Below are 21,411 nucleotides of genomic sequence, written 5' to 3'. Positions count from 1 at the left end.
ATGCACAGAACAAATCAAACTGTTCTGGAAATGATGTCATTTTAGTTGTTCTAAAACGAAATGTGCAAAAAGTTCTCCTGGAAAGCCTTTGGTTCAGCTGGTATAATCTATTATTCATCAGCAATTTCCAATTCATGTGTTATACAACAATGCCATTATATTAATGGAATCTAATATAATTTGCCAATTTCCAAGTTAGAGGCTTTCTGTTTGTACAGTTTTCTACACTTGTAGCCTATGAGATTCTCTCTCACTGAAGAAGAATCTTTAGCTTCTGGTTTTATAGTGAGATGGTAGAGCAGAATGGTTAAGAATCCAGCTGCCTGGATACAAATCCTGGTTTATTAGCAATTTAGGCACATTAGTCATCCTCCTTGAGCTTCAATGTCCTCATCTGAAAGATGGAGTTTGATTTAAGAATTAAGTGATAGTTGTTTTTTTTTTTAAGATTATTTATTTGTTAGACAGAGAGCACGAGCAGGGCGAGCGGCAAGCAGGAGAAGCAGGGTCCCCACTGAGGGAAGAGCCCGTTATGGGACTATCCTCAGCACCTGAGCTGAAGGCAGATGCTTAACGGACTGAGCCACCCAGGCGTCCCTAAGTGATAGTTTTCTGATTAAAGATGGCAGATTTCTCTTTTTCCCCTCATTTGAAACCACACTCAAATGACAGAGATTTTAAAATGAAAGACATGATCCCATAGGGCAAAGAGAACAGAAGACAACAGCAACAAAATTCTGGAAACCAGTAAGCAGACGAATATGTGGTAATGGATCCAACTTGAGAAAACTGAATTCTAAGCTGGGATCAGAGAAAGCTAAAATGCAACCCAGTTTGAACAGAACCCCCCCCCCCCAAAGGAATTGTGAGGTCTGGGAGGCCAGTTCCTGACCACAATTAAAGTGGGTGTCACACGAGTGGGGAGACACTTTAGTTTTTACTAGATTGGAGGGCGTGACTGGGGACTAAAGAAATCCTGAGAAAACCTGAAGAAACTTAAATCCTGAAAAATCTAAAGAAAACCTGAGAAAAAGAGGCAAAACCACGGGGAACAGAATGCAATGATGCTCCTAGGGACATCTCAGGCCCAGAAGACAATCAGAGGTGATTTAAAAACTGCAGAGCTTGAGTAAGAGGATTTGGGATAGCTCTATAGAGAGGGATCAGAAAGTTTGGACAGATTTAAAGGTGAAGGGTGAAGCAGCCCAGGAGGAGATTTAAAAAAATTCCTGGGTCAATTTTAAAGGGACACAGTTACTTTTGTTGGCCTGACGGAAGTGGCCTGAGAAATGTATGAGATTACAACAGGAAAGGAAGCAAACATGAGACATACCAAGGGGAGCCAGGCAGGATGATAAGAGGCCAGAACTTGATGTTGGTCAGGTGGGAGAAAATTTCCTGGCTGGAATTAGCCAACTCAGAGGTGGCGGTGGTCAAGATGCATATGAACAATGGATACTTTAGAAAACAGAAGACTCGTTGATTCCATATCTTTCACAATGATGAGCCCCACAGGACAGACTCTAGAATAGTATCTTAGGGGAAAAAAAATCTACATCAGAAAGCAAAGGAACAGGGGAAGTTAAAAGAAAAAAAAAAGCACGCAGACTCAGCAAGCAGGGCTGGGAAAGAAGACAGGAATCCTTTCAAACAGCAGGTTAAACAGAAACTCAAGTGGGTCTTCCCAAAAGGAGATGGATAGGAAACTCTAGAGACATATCCAATTACTGCCCCAACATATGTAGCAGAAAGCCCTGTTACTCAACCCCTGGAACATTCAAAACCTGAGGAAAGACAATCAAGGAGCAGGTGGCAGAAGTATTAGCCCTTATGAGCTCATTAGGGGTGTAAGCTTCAGAATCATCAACAGCAGGGCTGGTTCATGAATCTGCAGAGGGTGTTTTTCCAGCTGAATCAATGGGGAGGAGAAACGCAGCTTTCTCTAGTCTCAGCACTTCTCTGCATTTCTAAGAGGTGGTGGAAATGGAAAATGTGGCCCTGGACTGAGAAGCCTGCACCAGAGAACACAGAAGCTCTGTCAGAGGCACAATCCACACCCAATGCAGTGCATCAGGGAGCCCTCCACTTCCATCTCAAAGTGCAAGTGCAAATCAAGCAACTTTTGAATATAAATGAAAAGTACTTTAAGTAGGACCAACTTGATTTCCCCCATCCAGATTGAGAGGAGGATTTCTCTCAGCTGAGTTTAAATTCATGGCCATGGACTCTAAATAACTACCACAGACTGAGTTGTATTTGGAGAAGACAAGAATATTTCCATCAGCTGTCCTTTATTTGATATGACTGGGTCTCTGCTATGGGCTGCTGGGAGACCATCGTCCATGGGTCTCTCCCATTTCTATGTGGCTTGTGAACAGGGGCATAGGCTGTTTTCACTCTGGATTAACTATCTTTTCGAGGATGTTTGTAGAGCAAACCACCTTGAAAGTCAGAGATAGTGTCTCTGGAGGAAGAGGCAGTTTTGTTTATCATCCAGTATAATAAAGATAATGTCTCTCTCTGGGGCAAAGGGCAGTCAGATTTGCTTCGAGCCTATCATAAAAGATGCAGGTTGCCAACAATCAGGGTTCCTTAGCTGTGATACAAATCTACTGCATGTGCATCTACTCGAGCTCCTCTGTATCATTCCCATAGGACTTGGGGCTGCAGGAGGACATTATGCAAACATGATGCTCTAAACCGGGATTGAATCCTAAACTGGGATTGGAGAAAGCCAAAAGCTACTTGCTGTGCCGTCAGTAATAAAGTCGTTTGTCTCTGACCCAGGAATCTCATGTCTTGTGCCAGCATCCATGAAAGCATAGTGTAAAATCTCAGACTTTTTACAGTTCTTGATGTGGTCTTTGGGCAAAATTAAATAAGGTCCTGGGAACAAAAGTTTGCCTGGGACAACAGTTTAGGAATGAGGGATTAGCTCATTTTTCTAAATGTCAAGGGTATAGGTCCATTTACTCTTTGTTCATTTACATTTCACTAAAAGGGAAAGCATACAAGAAACTTGCTGTTGAACAAATTCAACTTTCTTGGAGCTGAAAGAGTCATATTTGTTCCAGTGAGCAATCACCCAGGCTGCAGATGCTGAAGAGCACAACCTCTCCCCAGCATCAAGAATCTCATTTGTGAAGATGGAGCAAAAGAAAGAATAGGAGAAACTGAAGGAGGCCATTAAGTGCTTTGGTTTTTAACTCAAAAGGTGAGGGAAATTCAAGATTGGATGTTAATTACTTTTGATTTTAATGTCTTTGGATTATGATTTACAAGGAGGTTTGAATATGTTGGGATTGTAATTATTTAAATATCATTATTATGTTGACATTTTCACTCTTTGTAGCACCTCTGAAAAGCTGCACTGGACAATGAGGCTAGAAATAATTTTGTAGGAGAAACAGCCTAGGAGTTTTAGCTTCTGGTAAATTTTATTCTTCTGGAGGCAAGGAGCAAACCATCATTACCTTAGAGACAGGCCCCCTGGGTCCAAGTTAAAAGTCTAGTACTTAGAAATGTTCTATAACTGCTGTCCAAACCATTTACGAGATCTCCTTAAACACACTGTAACTAATATAATGGTGAACCCTGAGCATCATCTGTCTTTCTCAGCAAACTTTTGAAGTCTTACAAACCAACCATGCAAAGTGTGGCTTTTTTCATCTCCAACCATCTCCGTTGCGCAAGCAAATATGATCCCAAGGAAAACTGCAGGAGGACGGGTTGCACCCAGTTCATGCCATGTTTTTACGGTTCCCAGCACTTGGGGAAAAAAAAAAACCTGCAGATGTGACAGAAGACATCCAAGCTCCAAATCCCTAGGAAGCTGTACTGGCTCATCCCCCTGGTCAGTATCTACAGGACAGTGGAGCGTGGTGATTTCCCTTTTATGCTTCAGTCACACTCAGATTATTTTTAGGCTGCCAAAGGAAGCCCATTATCCAAATATCTGGGGCAGATGTTTGAGTGACCAAAGGAGAACCAGATGGCCATCAGAGAGGCCAGGGCCGGGAATGAATAACCATTCAGAAAAAGGGAATCAGAACAACAATAAATCAGCCCAAAGCAGCAAGAAGCCTGTGAGTTGACTGCAGAAATTAAAACAGAAATCTGCTGGGGACACCTGGGTGGCTCAGTCGGTTAAGCGTCTGCCTTCGGCTCAGGTCATGATCTCAGGGTCTTGGGATCGAGTCCCGCATCGGGCTCCCTGCTCACCAGGGAGTCTGTTTCTCCCTCTCCCTCTGTCTCTTCCCCCTGCTCGTGCTCTCTCTCTCAAATAAATAAATAAAATCTTTAAAAAAAAAAAAAGAAAGAAAAAAAAACCCAGAAATCTGCTGCACTAGAGTCACTGCTTTCCAACGAAGGGGACTCAGGACTGACGAGGAAAACAGTAAAGCTGAAAAGTAAAACTTACCAGACCCCAGAATGTTCTAGTACACACAGAGCGTGTGTGCAGAGCGTCAGAGGCAGCTGGGGAAAAGCCGCAACTGATATAGACCCAGGCATTCAGGCTGGGGCTCTGAAAATGAAACAATATTGTCCTTGTTCTGAGCCTGTTTCTGGTTTCCTCCCATTGATCATCCCCAAACAATTTGAATGGGCTTAACATACTTTGTTGGTGATTATTTGGATGATTTCTATGCATACAAATTAAATAGATTTCTTAGTCCCTTGGAAAGTCGAGGCAAAGAAATCACCTTTAAGGATGTCGGAATGTAATCAGTCATTGGCCCACGTCTGCCTCTCCTGTGGCAGGTTTGTACGTGTCACCATGCCAAGGAGAGGACAATGTCCTCAAGTGACTCAGTTCTTCAAAAATAACAGGAGATACAGATCGCAAGAAGGAAAATCTGTACATGTCCGTCCTTGGTATTGATTTCAAATTGAGGCAAGGCGAGGGCAGACATTATCTACAAAGCAGGAATCTATCATTCTTGCCGTATTCCATGACCCAGTGGGTGAGAAAAATGTGGAGCTTGCAGCTCTCCTTTGGCTGGTGGGCTGGCTACTAAAGGCAGATCTTTGGGTCATTTCTCAGCAGGAGCGGGCTGCCTGCTCTCCTTGGACGTATTTCTGGGAGCAGGACAATGACTTTTTTTTTTTTTTTTTTTTTTTTAGGGAGGGAGAGATGGGAGAAGGGGAGAGGGAGAGAGAGAATCTAAAGCTGGCTCCACACCCAGCGTAGAGCCTGATGCAGGCCTCGATTCCACAACCCTGAGATCACAACCCGAGCCAAAATCAAGAGTCAGACGCTCAACCGACTAAGCCACCCAGGCGCCCCTGATAGTCTTTATCCTAAACTCCAGAATGATAAACTCATGTGTGTGTAGGAAAATATCAAGACACACAAAAAGTAGAGGTGGGTGAGCTATCAGAAAAGAAAGGCATGTTAAGAGAGACCCAAGAAGCAAGTGGGAGGGATGGAGGAAAAAAAATAAGACATGAATTAAAACACTCCCATACAAATGTTTTCTCTCTACAAATGTTTCTTTAGAGAAAGTTTTACATGATTATCTGGCTTAGAAAAATAGAAGATCATTTTAACTGAACATACCATCCAGGCAGGTTTTAGATGAAGAGTAACTGATTGGGCTGAAGACACTGCTGCTAAGTGTTGATGTTCTGGCAAGTTCCAGGGGGCACCCTGAGGCCTTCTGCTGCCTTTTCCAGATCAACAGGATTTGTACCCTCAACTCTTTATTTTCCAGGACTGGTACTAACTTCATGCTTATTTGCTGATATATATTTCCAAGGGTATGCACTTCTTGAAGAATCTGACTGGAGAGCTGGGGTGTGTTCATGGGAGCCCACATAGGAAGCAATAAGAAGAGAGGCTGTCCCCAGGCTCACACATGGTCATCTATAGAGGGGTTGGCAAACTGCTGTGTGGGGGCCAAATCTGGCTCAAGATCTATTTTTGTAAAGTTTTAGCAGAAGTCAGTCACTCCCATTAGTTTACTTATTGCCGATGACTGCTTCTGCACTACAAAGGCAGAGGTGGATGGTTGCAACGGAGACTGGCCAGCAAAGCCTGAAATGCATATGATCTGGCCTTGTAACTGCTGACCTCTCACCTATAGTAATAGTTCATACCCTAGGCGTCCACCTTCCCACCTCTACCCCTGTCCAAAGTCACTGTGAACAAACTTGAGAAATTTTAGGAAACATAATTTAGTAAGTTGGAGGGAAGGTACTGACAATCAGAGACATCTTAAGGAAGCTGCTACTGGAGACAAGGCTTACTGGTCTACCGTGGTATTTCCTCTGAGAACATCTTTGGCATCCATGCTTTGTGATTTTATCTTTAAATTTCATTTTTAAATGATAGTGATAAGAAACTCATTTGAAATAACAAGGGTTCTCTTTTTAAGATGCACATAATTTGCAAAGTGTCACAGAATTATTGGCCACCATTGAGACTGGTTTAATCAGATCGCTTTATCAGCAAACAGACTGCCTGGAAGAAATGGAAAAGATTTCGCTTGTTGGATGGCCTTTGTTGTTATTGATGTTGGTAGCGAAAGGGGGGGAAATGACATGGAGAAGAAGGATAGAGGACTTCTTGGGAGCCTGGAGTCTCCTAGGGGCCGGGGAAACTGTGGGTACCCACCGTAGGGAAGCTGAGAGCAGTATGAGGGCACCAGGCTTCAGGAAATCTGTGAAGAGAGGGACTAGCAACTGAGGAGCAGAGGACAGGAAGTTGGAGGTTTTGAAGGTAAACAAAATCCTATTCCAACTATTGCTTAGGATTGGCCCTGCCTTCACAAAAAAAGGTGGGGAGGAAATTCTTCTCATCCTTTTCTACCACCAAGGACCCCTTGATTGCAGAAGCCAGCACTCCACCTGCTAGGCTGGCCCTGCTCCCTTCCTCCACTGACCTGTCAGTCACACTGCCTCCTGCCTTTCCATCTTCATGGCCACCTTTCCTGCAGCACAGGCTCTGATCACTTCCCTGTGGGGCTACAGCAAAGGCCTCCACACCTGTCTCTGCCTCCACCACTGCTCTGCTTTTCTTCAGTCTAGTTGTTTCTCTACTTCACTGTCGGAGTAACCTTAAAACAAATACTCTGACTCCGTCACTCACCTTGAAAACCATCACTGACTCCAGTATTTGTAAGATAAGTCGAATTCCTTAGTCTCTAACTAAAAGCACGGACTGAATATCTATGCTTCATAGACTATTTGCTGATCCTTGAATGGGCTGTAAAATTTCCTATTTGAGGACCACTGTGCATGTTGTTCTTCTGCTCTAGAGTATCACCCATTTCTGTGGGTGTTCCTATGGAAAATCTATGGAATAGTCAAACACCACCCCATCCACTGAGCCCTCCCAGATTCCTGGAAGGAATCAGATGTCCCTCCTCTGGGTCAATATGGCATATGGCTCCTAAGAATTTATTACATGGAAGAGGGGAATATGAAAAGTATAGTAATAACTATAATTCATTATGGAATAAAATAAATCCTGTTAAGAGAGGAAGACTGTGTCTTTATCTCTTTGTGTCCCCCAGAGTCCCCAGCACAGCTCTCAGCAGCATGTGGATGGCAATATCAGGCTGGCTATAGTCCAGTGTTGGCTCCTTCCGGGACCTGGTTGTGAGCACCTGCAGGGCCACATCACCAGCTTCTGTGGTTGTATATGGTGTCAGAGCAAAGAGTGTCAGGAAGAATTAGAGATGTCCTCAGCTTTTGGAGCTGAGGAGAGGGTGTGTGTGTGTGACATGCGGGCTATCTGTCTCTACTGGCTTAAAAGATAATTCCACAAATATCTATTAAGTAAATATGTCTGTTGCTAGAGGAAATAAGTTTGAATATCCACACAACAGCTTTACCAAAAAATTTTTGAAAACATCTACTCCATTTATAAATCAGGAAGGGTCTGATTTTAAGTATTATGGTATGAGAAATAGACAAATGAAATTGGCAGAGAGAGACAGAGGCTGGCACTATTAGAAAAGTCTCTTTGAAAGATGAGGGGGGCTTCAAAATCTTCATAGACACAAGTAGAAGGAAGGATATTTCAAGTGAAGGTATAAGAGAAAGAACCAGAAGGGAGTGGCATGGTTTTCTTTTTCTGCAAATGTCATTTACTAAGACCAGCCAGTATTTACATAAAAAGCTCAGCAAGTAATAACAAGCAAACAAACAGCAAACAAAAAGCTAGGCAAGCAAACAACAATAACAATAGGGTTGGGGAGAACTCTATTAACTTTAAACAAACCTATTTCTTTGAGAAATGTCTGCCCTGGATTCCACAGGGGAACTTCTGATCTCTTCTATTTTGCTTTGTTTTTATTTCCAGGCTCTGGACTACTGTTTTGCCTAAGATATAGTGAAAAAGAGAAAAACACCCCCAAAACTCCAACTCTTCCATTTCTCATGAAGTCTGCAAGTGAGGTGTGGTTTTTTTCTAGCATACATTGCCTATTTGTCTAATTCATCTATGCACTGTCAAAGTGGTTTTGTCATCTTCCTAAAAATCAGCACAATAACTGGAATTGAAACTAAGTGGGGATATCCTGTTTCTCTTAAGAGAGTAAGAATCTGACTGTATCAGCATGATCTCCATTTACAGTCTCAAAAGACACATACATCTCAAGGATTTCTGCTACCTTCAAGGCTGACTGAAGCTCATAAACAAATAAGATAGATTTCCTAAGCTATACGGTGCACAAATGGGTCACATCATCCCGTTTTTTCCTCCTGTGCAATTGCCATCATTTTGTCTAGGGCAGAAAAAGTTTTCATTTCAGTTTCATTTCTGAACTGCCTACCTTCCTCAAGTCTTAATATATCCATCTTTACATTTCAATGTGTGGATCACAGATTTAAACTCCCAAAGGACATAGAAAACTAAATTATTAGGGGTGATATTTATAAGAGGGAAATTCGTAATAGGGGGCAGGGCTGAAAGGCATCTTGAAATATGGTAATGGAATGAATACATGAAGACAGGAACCAACTTACCTGAAGTCGTAAAGTCACGTCATGACTTCTATGGTGTTATTTTCACAAAAGAAATTAATGAGAGGGCAAAGAAATAGGATTACATGCTCTAGTAGACCTTAGTTTATTTTCACTGAAATTTGAAGGAATTTTTCAAATTCAGAAGGCGATAATAAAGTCGACTGCCTACGAAGGGGATTTCTTGAACTGTATTTCACAAGGCTCCAGGCTGGAATGTCAGCATTTGTGGATGGTGTAGCCACCAAGCACTCCCAACATAGAGTCATATATTATAACCCTATGCTACTGGACTAATGTGTACATACACTGTAAAACCCCAAACAATCTAAAATGAAATAATATCTATACAAGTTCTCCTACTTTCCACGCACGCTCTGCGGGACAGTCTGGTATCCCCCCACTGGCTGTGTTCACCCCGCAGTTGAGACCCCTGAGCGGAGAGTGTAGACAGTATTTGCTTTTTTAAATGCAGATCACTTGAGTTGTTTACTTCCTTGAGAAGTGCAAACTGCTCATTTGGAAAATGCAGCACAGAGCCAGGTAACAAGTTGGAACAGGCCCCAGAAAACGTGCCACGGCGCTCAACCTAACGCAAACCTCAGCAGTTTTCTGGGCCATTTATCCAGGCCGAATAATTACTCTTATCTTACCTTCCCCCCACCCATTTAAATAATCACTTCATCTCCTTAAGTATGAAACCAAAGCAAACAAAAACCACCCCCAAATTTAAATCTCATTTTCCTAGACCAGCAATAACTTCAGGCCTTGTCTTATCTTGTTCTGGCAATTCCGCATCCTGCGCTGAACTTCACGCAGCCTCTTACACGTGGCCCGAGCCCGCTGACGTCTGGCTTACAGAGCATCTAGGTGAGCGGAGACCTGCGTGGGAAAGTCTCGGACTCTGAGGGGAAAGAGAGGGTAGTTCAGCATCTGGGACTGTGGGATGGAAAATGTACAACTCGGGGAACTGTGGGTCAGTATATGCATCACTGCCTGCTTTGGGTTGGTGCTGGGAACAGTAGTCTGTGTACCAGGAACTGGCTGGTGTCCGCAAAGGCAATGAGAAGAACTATGAGGTACATGAAAGTCTCTGCTCAGGAGGATCCCGAGTGGGCTGGGGGAGTCTGTGTTTCCAGGTTTCCCACGAGCACCTCAAACATATGGCCTCACTCCCTCATCCCAAACTATGGAAAGGAGGGAGGCAGTTGGGGGCCTAAAAGGTCCCTTTGTCTCAACAGGTCTGGGGGCTCATCCAGCCCCCAGCCGGGAGACTCAGGAGCCCTGCCACGAGGCAGCTGGTCCTGGAGACTGCCACATGGCCAACAAAGGGTGTATTTGAACCTGCTGCTTCCGACAGCAGTCAACTTCTCCCCCAAATTTGCTTTTCAACATCTGGGTGAGCATCAGAATCACCTGGGAAGCTTCTGAAAATTAATTCCTGGGCCCTGCCCCACTCCAACCAGGACCCCGGAGATCTGAGGACCAGCTGAAACCATGCCCTCCCTGTGCATTGTAGACACAGAGAAGAGTGAGGAGCTACCTGTGCACACGGGTGCATCTGCAACACACAGTCATTCCACTGGCATATTTGAGAAGTGCTGTGAACACCTTTCTGAAGACATTCACCTTTTCTTTCCCGGCCCTTTTGCTTTTCCCTCATAGCTGCCTTGAACCATAAGCATGACTCGTCTCGGGGGGGGCAAGCGGAGCTAAGTAGGCTTCTCTCTCACCTAGCTTATAAAGGCAAGGTTGGGGCCAGCTGATCCCCAAGGTTCCCTGTAGCTCAGACACTTCGCAGTTCTATTTATCAGAATCCCCATCTTTGAGACTCTCCTTTCCATGATCTTTTCCCTGGTACGTTTTTGGCTCATCTTTTTTCACTTACAGTCCACATACTACTTCACCAACTCCCTTGGAAAGTTTAATCTTTTGTTGTTGCTTTTGATTTGTTAAAAAAAAAAAAAAATCAAGTCCTAAATTCCATCTCTAGCCTGTGCCTACCTTAACCGAACAAAAAGTAAAGAGATCTACTCATTTGTTAATGAGGTGCTACCACGAATGTCCTATTTTAAGGGAAGGTATGCTGTGTTTTCCCAATGCTATATGTAGAAAAATGATTTCTCTATCATCGGTATTCCTGTGCCAGGTGGAAAATCCAGAAGGAAGAGGCAGATAAACTTCCTAGATTGCAGACACCAACACTAAGTGCCATGCCCATTTTAAATTCATGGCGGGCTAGTGAAGGCAGGCAAGTCAGTGGGAGATGATCAAACATGATGAGGGGGGAATGTCAACTGTCCACCTGTCCCAATATCCTTCCACCCCATACATACATGCATACTGAGAGCCAACATTGAACCCTTGGTATACATGGGGAAGCAAACCTGACATGGTCCCTGCCCACTTGGGTCCTCTACTAGTGGGGGAGGATGACATTAAGCAAGCCTGCACATGCATCTATGTATCATTATAATCTGCGTTAAGGACCATGAAGGAAAATACAGGGCATGTTATATGCTAGGCATCCAGGCATGAAGGATATGTGTATCTGGGAAGACTTCCTAGGAGAAGTGAGTCCTGAAGTTGGATGAGTAGAAAGAGGAAGACCATGTCTGACGCAGGGGAGTGAGCCATGTCTAAGCAGTTGCTGCAATTGCCGTGTACTCAGAGGCACCCTGAGGTGTGTAGCCCAGCCCACTGCACCTGGGTGAGCAGCCTGTAACACCCTCTCCTCGAGGCTTTAGGGAAAGAACATCTGCCCCCCTTGCAAAAAGTGCAGTGTGCCCTGTGTCAGTCCCTGTGCATTAACAGCTTCATTCTGTGAAGATCTGATTTCCAGTCAGTTATGGGGTCTTCCCATTTTAATACTAGTTGCAAGTTTACATATTTGGTGCTCATTGTTCTTTGCATAAGGCTCTGATTTGATTCACCAGAAAAAAAAAAAAATCTAGCTTAGGCACAAAACAAGAGACCGTTTCCCACCCAGGGCAGCTCGACTCAACCAGAAATGATACTTCTAGATATCGCAATACAAGTCCTCAGTGCCCAGACACTCTGGAAACTAAGGGCCGACACTTTATCAGTTACTCAATCCAAACAAAGCACAAGAGCTCCTGTCCTTTCTTTCCATATGTAGATTAATACCCACCCCTGAAGATGCTAACTCTTCCAGAAGACTGGAATTCAGGTTCTCCCTCCTCATGACTATCCCACCACTAAAGAATCAAACACCAATACCACTTACAGAATCGTTAAGATCCAGTTTGGCGCTTCTTTCTTTTTGAAAGATGAGGTCCTTTATTCCTTCTTAAACCCTAATCACCCAGAAGTTCTCTAAGATTTTCCCCGAACTGGTGATTCCAGAAATGTTAGAACTGATTCCCTTGATGTCAAAGGAAGCCGGATACAGGCCTGCTGATTGATGTGCTAAACAAACTCTTCCGAACTGAGCCTTGACAATTGCAGGTTTGGCAAGACAATCATTACTTCCAGTTTTGTTTTTGTTAAAATAGAAAAAGGCTCCCCAACACTTAAGAGGTATCACCCAGTCCATCATGCCCTGTTATATTAAAACTCTTCTTCCTCTCTTCATTTTAAAAGAGAGGAGCCACTTTCTCAGGAGGCTAGATTTTTTTTTCCCCCTGAAAAATCTCATTTTTAAAAAGATGAGTTATGATTATTTGCAATTGAGAAAGGAGACATGTTTTTTGGAATAGCCAATAACAACACAGTTCCCACTCCTTTTATTGGAGGGCTCTCAAGTTCCCAAATGTTAGCCTGTGTCCAAATCACCTGGAAAGCCTGTTAAATGATGCTGGCTGCCAGCCTCAGAGTTTTTGACTCAGCAGGTTGAGGGTGGGACCTGAGGCTCTGTGGTTCCTACACATTTCCAGGTGATGCTGCTGCTGCTGGTCCGGGGACCACACTTTGAGAACCATTGCTCCAGAGACAGCTTTATGATCAAGAAATATGTACTGAGGGGCGCCTCATTGGCTCAGTCGGTTAAACGTCTGACTCTTGATTTTGGCTCAGGTGATGATCTCAGGATTATGAGATCGAGCCCTGTGTTGGGCTCTGCACTGCTTGAGATTCCCTCTCTTCCTCTGCCCCCTCCCCTCACCCCTGCTCACATGCGCACACGCACTCTCTCTGTCCCCCCAAAAAGAGAAATATGTACTGAGTAAGTATGGAACACAAGGTACTCCAGTGGATACTGGGAGCCCAAATAGATAAACCTGACTTCAAAAGTTTACAAAGTTTGAGTATTTTCTTTCTACCCCCAAAGAGATAAGCAGCTACAAGTAAATAGAGAACAGCACAGGCTAAATGCCCAGGGAGCAGTGATCAGCAGATTCGGGAGAGAGCGCGATGTTGATAAATGTTTTGAGCAGAGGGTGGCCTTGGAGATAACTCTGAACTTGATCTGGTCCTGAGAGGAAGGTTAGTGCTTAGATAACCACGGATGAGACACACACGTAATGCCTCAAAGCAGAGCATCTCAGTTCCTTTTAACACTGACTCTCCTTTCTGTGGGGACGTTGGCAGGCAGCAGAGGAATTATGACTCGTGTCCTCCGCAGGCTTGCACACTCAGCGGTGCCACGTCATCTTGGTTCCAAGTGCGCAAAACCTGCAACTAAGTTGAGACTCCCTCAACTGGCCACAAGGACCAGAAAGGAATTACTCTTCCTGATTCTCTTATCAGCAGCAAGACCAGATCTTGCAGCGCTTCAATACCCCACAGCGTGATACCCTCAATGGTGGAAGAGGCAGGGGCCAATTCCTCTTAAGAGTGGATGGAGGAGGGCTCAGCAGGGGGCAAGAGGAGTGAAGCACAAGCGTCAGAGGCTCGTGGACCCAGGCTTGCACCTCAAGGACATAAGAGGACCAGGTGAGCACCAAGAGACAGATCAGAAGTGGTCAAGGAATGGCAAGAGAGCACAGGAGAATCCTTCCTCTTTTCAACCTCCTATTAATCCCAGACACGCTACCATCCTACGGTGACAGAGATGCTTAAGACATCATGGTCTTTGCCCTTGAAATGTTCATGTCTAATGAAGAAGACAGAATAAAAAGATAAATTATGAAAACAAGATGGTAAGCACTATGGCAGAAGTCTATTCAACGGCAGAGCACAGACCAAATAACTCTGGGGGGCTCAGGGAAAGGTTTACTTATGGGGAGGAGTAACATTTGGGCTGGGCTGACAAGTATCTTCCAAGTCGAAAGAGCAGGTACAAAGGCACAAAGTAGTGGAGAGTTCTGGAACACCTGGGGAATGTGGATCTCACAGTGCTAGGGAGGGCTGTGTGTGTGTGTGTGTGTAGGGCTGCCGGGAGCATGTACAGACGTCTGTGCAGGCAGGCTGGAGTTTATGCATTCCATGTTAAGGACTTGGGATTTTAACTTCAGTGTGATTGAGAGTCAGTGAATAATTTTATACCATTAAGCGACATGGCCAGATACTAATTTACAAATTGTCATTGCAGAGCAGAAGACAAAGTGGAGAAGACAGACTTGAGAAAGAATGGCCAGTCATGTGGACCAGGACCACAGCCAGCGTGGGGAGCGGGCAGTCTCCCGTACTGGCTGTGGGGGGTGCGGTGAGCAGTGGATGGTGGAGACGGAGCCCTGTCACTAAAGCCAGACCCTTCTGAGATAGATGACAATTATGCAAATGACCATGGAATTTCACTGTCCTGCTCCCACTCCCTTTTTCCTGCCTGCACTACTCAAATTTGATGTTCACCATATGGTTTTATTCCAAGCACGGCTGGACCTTTCTGAAAGGAAAATCCCCTTGCTGTCTATTGCAGCCATGAAAAATAAATCCTAAGGATGCTCATCACAGGTCCTCAGCATTTGTTTTTGTTTTTTTTTTTTAATTTTTTTTTTAAGATTTTATTTATTTATTCATGAGAGACAGAGAGAGAGAGAGAGGCAGAGGGAGAAGCAGGCTCCCAAGGAGCAGGGAGCCCGATGTGGGATTCGATCCCAGGACCCTGGGATCATGACCTGAGCCGAAGGCAGACGCTTAACCATCTGAGCCACCCAGGCGCCCCTGGGTCCTCAGCATTTGTATTGCATTTGCTCAGCTAAGTGCTTGGAGCACACTGTGACTTACAGGTGCAAAAATAGTCAATGTCTGAGTGGAATTTGGCAGCAGGTTTAATCATTATCATCTGTGAAATAAAAGGCTTTGTAACTTGATTAAACTGTACCAGGTTTCTTTCATTTAAATGGTTCATTAGTATTTAAAAATGATGAAGCAGAGAGTCCTGGATTATAAACATAGAACTGAAAAAGACAATTTTTTTTCCCCTTCAGTAGTTCAGTACCTTTATAAGGCAGAGCAACGCAGACCCTGGGCACATTGTGAAATCCAGAAAATACTTCGTGTCAGCTGCCTACTTGCTGGTCCTGCAGGGCTCTGTCTCGGGCTCCGTTCTCCTGGTTGAAACCAGAGCTCAAGAGGATGGTGACACATGATTGGTGTTGAGGCATTACTGGGGAGCCAGGGAGAAACCCAGGTGTTCCCCCCCTTCGGGAGGGCTTTGCGAGGAAGGCAGAGCAGAAGGCGAACTGGGTGAGGTGGTGTTGAGGCTCAGAGAAGGGGGAACTGTCAAAGCAGGATCAGTTTGGGTTTCGCATGGATAATGGATTTGGGATTTCTCTTTGAAAGCCTGGGGTGACATGACGGAGATCCCCTACCACACTGCACTGAGACGTGCACTTGTAGAGAATTAGTGCTGAGTTTCCCAAATAAATTATGTTATCATATAAGGCATTGACATGCCTTTGGCAAAACTACAATAAACACATAAAACAATATGATTAATCGGTAAACTTTTTTTTTTTAAGATAATGTTATTGGTGGTGATGGGAACTGGCCACTGCTAGATCTCTAAATTAGTAATAAATAACCTCTCTGGAGAAAACCTTTGACTAAGCAATTCTGCTTCAAGCTATTTAAGGAAATAAAATAAAAAAATGTGCCCAGAGGTACATGAATGAAGATATTCTGTACAGCATTCTTTTTTTTTTTTAAAGATTTTATTTATTTGAGAGAGAGAGTGAGAGAGAGAAAGAGCACAAGAGGGGGGAGCGGGAGAGGGAGAAGCAGACTCCCCGCTGAGCAGGGAGCCCGATGTGGGACTCGATCCTGGGACTCCAGGATCATGACCTGAGCCGAAGACAGTCGTTTAACCAACTGAGCCACCCAGGCGCCCTGTACAGCATTCTTTATAACTTTGAAAAAATCAGATCTACATGTGATTGATGAAAATGGAATTTCTGGTAAAAAAACTGGTGAAATAAACTATGGCACTTTTTTGTTATGGAATACTAGCAATTATAAATCTCGCTTCAGGAGCCCCTTTAATGACATGGGGGAAATGTTCATGATTATATCACTGAAATCATTCCAAGTTTCAAAAGTAAATATAAGATCAATTAAAAATACACGTGTGCTGGGGCGCCCGGGTGGTGCAGTTGGTTAAGTGTCCGACTCTTGGTTTCGGCTCAGGTTGTGATTTCAGGGTTGTGGGATCGAACCCTGTGTTGGGCTCCATACTCCGTGTGGTCCACTTAAGACTCCCTCTCCCCCTCTGCCCCTCCCCATCCCCCCACCCGCGTACACACATGCTCTTTCTCTCACAAATAAATCTTAAAAAAAAAAAATGTGTGTTTATCTACTGATTTAATGCAATCCCTACCAAAATACCGACAGCATTTTTCACAGAACTTGAACAAATAATCCTAAAACTTGCATGGAGCCATGAAAGACTCCGAATAGCCAAAGCAATCTTGAAAAAGAAGAACAAAGCTGGAGGCATCACAATCCCAGATTTCAAGATATACTACAAAGCTGTAGTGATCAAAATAGTATGGTGCTGGCACAAAAACAGACACATAGATCAATGGAACAGGATGGAAAATCCAGAACCAAACCCACGACCATATGGTCAATTAATCAATGACAAAGGAGGCCAGGATAGGCAATGGGGAAAAGACAGTCTCTTCAACAAATGGTGTTGGAAAACTGGACAGCAACATGCAAAAGGATGAAACTGGACCACTTTCTTACACCTTAAACACACACACACACGCAAAATTTGTGGTCAAAGACTTAAATGTGAGACCTGAAACCATAAAAATCTGAAAGAGAACATAGACAGTCATTTCTCTGACATCAGTCATAGCAACATTTTTCTAGACATGTCTCCTGAGGCAAGGGAAACAAAAGCAAAAATGAACTATTGGGACTTCATCAAAATAAAAAGCTTCTGCACAGCAAAGGAAACAACCAGCAAAACTGAAAGCCTACTGAGTGGGAGAAGATATTTGCAGATGACACTCAGGCTGGTTTCATTATTTGGCTATTGTAAATAATGCTGTAACAAACATAACGGTGCATATATTTTTTCAAATTAGCGTTTTTGTATTCTTTGGGTAAATACCCAGTAGTGGGATTATGGATTATATGGTAGCTCTATTTTTAACCTTTTGAGGAACAGCTATACTGTTTTCCAGAGTGGTTGCACCAGTTTGCATTCCCTCTAACAGTGCACGAGGGTTCCTTTTTCCCCACATCCTCACCAACACTTTTGTTTCTTGTGTTGTTGATTTCAGCCATTCTGACAGGTGTGAGGTGATACCTCATTGTGGTTTTGATTTGTATTTCCCTGATGATGAGTGATGTTGAGCATCTTTTCATGTATCTGTTGGCCACCTGGATGTCTTCTTTGGAGAAATGTCAGTTCATGTCTTCTGCCCATTTTAAAATTAGATTATTTGTGGTTTTGGTGTTGAGTTGTGTAAGTTCATTAAATATTCTGGACACTAACCCTTTATCGGATAAGTCATCTGCAAAGAGGTGGCAGGGAGGAGACACTAGATACACAGGCCTGTTCAAGGCTTATTCAAGGACCACCCCTGTAGGCTAAGGGGGCTAGAATGTGGATAGTTATCCAAAGGCCCTCTGAGGCTGCCATGCTGTGGTCAGTTGTGGGCCTTGGAGTAACCATAATTTTTATGGTGGATAAATCCAGTTAGATTTGGGTGTCATTTTCATTAGCATTCAATGAATGCTTATTCTGTTGTTTGTTTTAAAATTCATTTTGTTATTTATAACTCAGCACCAGATGTAGTGGCTAAACTCTAGGAATTCATTGGGAACCCAATCCAGTCATCACGTTACCTCATGGAGTGTAGAGTTGGACGGGGGAAACAGATCTTAATCAAATAATCACAAATTCAAATGTGACAAGCGGTTCACAGGAGAGCCACAGAGTCATGCTATGAGGTCTAAGAGATTTAATATACATGGGTGTATTCAGGAAAAGTTTCTCTGAGGCAGTAACACTATGGCATCCCAAAGATGAATAGGAGTTATCTTATTCAGGAAGAGGATTCCAGAGAGAGAGAGAGAGAGAGAGAGAGAATAGCATTTGCAAAGGTCCTGTGGCAGAAAAAGATGCAGTCATCTTGAGGGACTACAGGAAGGGTGGTGTGGTGATTGCTTAGGAGTAATGATGAACTCAGTGAAAAGTAAGGTTTGAGAAGTAAGCAGGACTCAGAGAAGCAGTGTAGGCCACGAAAATTAGCTTTGTCTCTGCCTTTACTAAACATAAAAATAAGGGCAGCTACCGAATGGTATCAAAATACAAGAGATGGAAATAATTACACAGTTGTTTTTAAGCTGTTCACCTTAACCTCATTCATTCAGCTCTGGTTTATTTGCTTCACAGGTTAGTATTCTGAGAAAGTTCTCCTTTCTCGGAAGGAGAAGCAGCTGGAAAAATGTTTCCAAATCAACAATGGGCCTATACAATGCCTGCAGGCAAATTACAAAAAGGCATCTCTTCTTTAAGATGCTTTCCTTCCTTGACTGGAAAATTGTCCTAATTTATTGAATTTGTTAGAGCAAAACTCTTTGCTGCCATCTTTCAGAAAATTGTCCTAATAAATATAAAAGCCTATGATTTTTATCATGCAAACAGTGCTTCCTTCAAGGTAGCACACTGTGCAATCCACACCCACACAACCATACTCAGTAGCCCTGAATCTCCAGTGATCGAAAAGAAAGGAGAAAAGCAACTTTTTCTTCCTTAAACTAAAATAGCATATTGCGTAAATGTAACAAAACATGCATTTTTGGTCTTCTGAGGCCTAATTATAACCACAACGAATTTTCCAATGCTTACCCATGCTGCCTGGGTTTAGTGCTGGTGGGAAAGAGTTAGAGGCTCCAATGGCAGAAGGGGGGCACCCTCCCCATGGCTGGTTGGATGGGGAAGAAGCGCTAACAAGAGTTTACACTAAAAATGCCGCATCTGTCAGATCTGGGATCCAAAGAGGAAACAAGGAGCCACACTGCAACCCCAGTTAACCAAAAGCCCTCCTGACTCTGCATGCCAGGCAGCACGTGAGAGCTGACCACGAGGGTGTGAAAACAGCCACGAGCCCGGCGAGAGTCCTGGTTTCCTTAAAACCGAAAGACACATCCACAACACTGTGCCTGAATGGGCTTTATGTTATTGTAACATTCCACTCTCGACCAGAATCTCTCTAAGTTTAAATGCACAACCAATCGTTTTCAAACACTACATCAAAAAATAGCAATAAAATCCTTGTGTACATATGAATTACTAAGTGTCCTAGAACTTGATATACACACTGAACTTACTACACCGTTGCTCTCTCATCTCATTTCCAGTTTCAATGTTTTTTCTCAAATGAAAATCACTACCCTCACAGATTTGTTTGGAAGATTCTGACCAAAAGATAAAAAAATAAATAAAATAAATAAAAATAAAAATTAAAAAAACGCCCTGTGGTCCGCTTCCATTTGGTCTCTATCCTACTGTCTTAAGCTATCATCTCTGATCCTGCCACCAACATCTTCTGGGAAACATTGTTCCAGTGGAGCAACTGGGGAAACAGAGGTGCACTTACTGTTCCCCGGACAGAAGACGAGCTGGGTCCTTCGTCTTCTTCCCCGTCTGGCTCCTGGTCTTCGTTGTCGGTCCAAGAGGACACGTCCTCTACTGAACTGGTCAGATCAGGCAAACTCTTAGATGTTAATCTCAGGAGGTCCTCGGCAGAGTTTTCCTATGGGGACACAATTAAAGAGTCATGAGTTACCCTACAGCACCAAGCAGTTCTGGGTCAAGGTCAAGGAAAACCCAGTAGAGTCAGCTGGGAGTAGTCAAGTGCTCTGAACCCAAAGACCAGATGGGAATGTATGTTCCACATTTCCAGGATGGCAAGGTTACATCACATGTCAGGGCTGTAGACCCAATTTAAACCCAAATCAATTTTTTTTTCCTGAAAAATCTGTGTTTCTTAGATATTTCTACAGGCAATCCAAATTCCCTGAACTTTAGATCCTTTGATACTCTCTCCTGCTTGTGTTCAGGGTAGTTTAAGTGCCCTCATAGGCAGGCCAACATCTTAGAGCTGTGGTCTCTGCCAGCGCTCCAAACCACCTCCCTCCATTCTCCCCTCCAACCCACATCTTCCATTCCGGCCATACTGACCTTCCAACACGCCAGGCTCTCCCCTATCCTGCTCCCTTTTCTGCCAGCAGCTCCCTCTGCCCAGTGAGCTCAACTTCCCAGCTCAGCCTGAGCACCCTCTCCTGCAAGCCCTCCTGGATCATCTCAGGAGGCATCCTGTTCGCCTTCCCCTTCTTCTCGAATGTCCTTTACTCTTTCTTTCATCACCTCGCATGTACGTCTGACTATACCATCTATCTCTCCTGCTTATCTGAGCGTTCCTCAAACTGAATGCCATTTCTACTCTCCGACGTGTCTCCAGGCCCAGGACAGAGCTCTAATACCCATGTGTTCCTCCCCCTCATGGCTCATCTCACTAGCATATGTTCATTAGAAAGAGATTAGGCTGTTGATTGAATCATGACGCCAAAGTGGAGACTGATAAGGTCTCTTCAAAGAAAGCAGCCCTTGAATAATTTTTAAAGGTCAACAAAATACATGGAATCAGACTCCATTAAGATTAGACTACAAAGAGGGCTCCACCATAACCCTTCCTTCCTATGCACAGACAAGGCCACAGGGGTCAGTGGGAGGCAGGTGAGGTCACCGAGGCCACGTGACAATCCCACATGCAGAGGTGGCCCATGTAGCCACTGAGAATTCTCCGGGGAGGCACCACAGCCCAGGAGGCCAAGGACCAGGGCTGCGGCTGATCTGATGCCAGAAAAGAGAGAAATGTGTCCTCCCTTCTCCCACAACAGCCATTTCTACAAGGAAGGAAGCCCGTGGAAAGCTTTGATCACCATATTCCTTGGGTCTTGACAGAAAGGAGAACAAGAGAAGACACCCATCTTAAACAAGGGGTGTTACAGACTATTCTTGAGTGGGTGCCTGGTGACAGTGATGTTTGTTGCTAGTTTGACGTGTGTCGCACCGTGGAG

At 44.0% G+C, this 21,411-nt stretch overlaps 1 protein-coding gene across 8 annotated transcripts in view; it reads right to left on the bottom strand.

The window, feature by feature from the left end:
• PDZD2 (PDZ domain containing 2) overlaps positions 1–21,411 on the bottom strand; it is a 340,075-nt gene that overhangs the window by 51,314 nt on the left and 267,350 nt on the right. For all 8 annotated transcript variants that reach the window (XR_014146865.1, XM_081825945.1, XM_081825946.1 and 5 more), the window contains one exon: positions 19,929–20,084. Coding sequence is in view for 7 of the 8 variants with exons in the window: in XM_081825945.1 (XP_081682071.1) it covers positions 19,929–20,084 (156 nt within the window). In the remaining variant the exon portion in view is untranslated. The remainder of the gene's footprint in view (positions 1–19,928; positions 20,085–21,411) is intronic.

The sequence above is a fragment of the Leptonychotes weddellii genome, chromosome 7 (genome assembly GCF_054177405.1).
Source record: "Leptonychotes weddellii isolate Sample4059 chromosome 7, ASM5417740v2, whole genome shotgun sequence".
NCBI classification, from domain to species: domain Eukaryota; kingdom Metazoa; phylum Chordata; class Mammalia; order Carnivora; family Phocidae; genus Leptonychotes; species Leptonychotes weddellii.
Note: the sequence above shows the minus strand (reverse complement) of the source record. Positions and strands in the feature narration are given on the sequence as shown.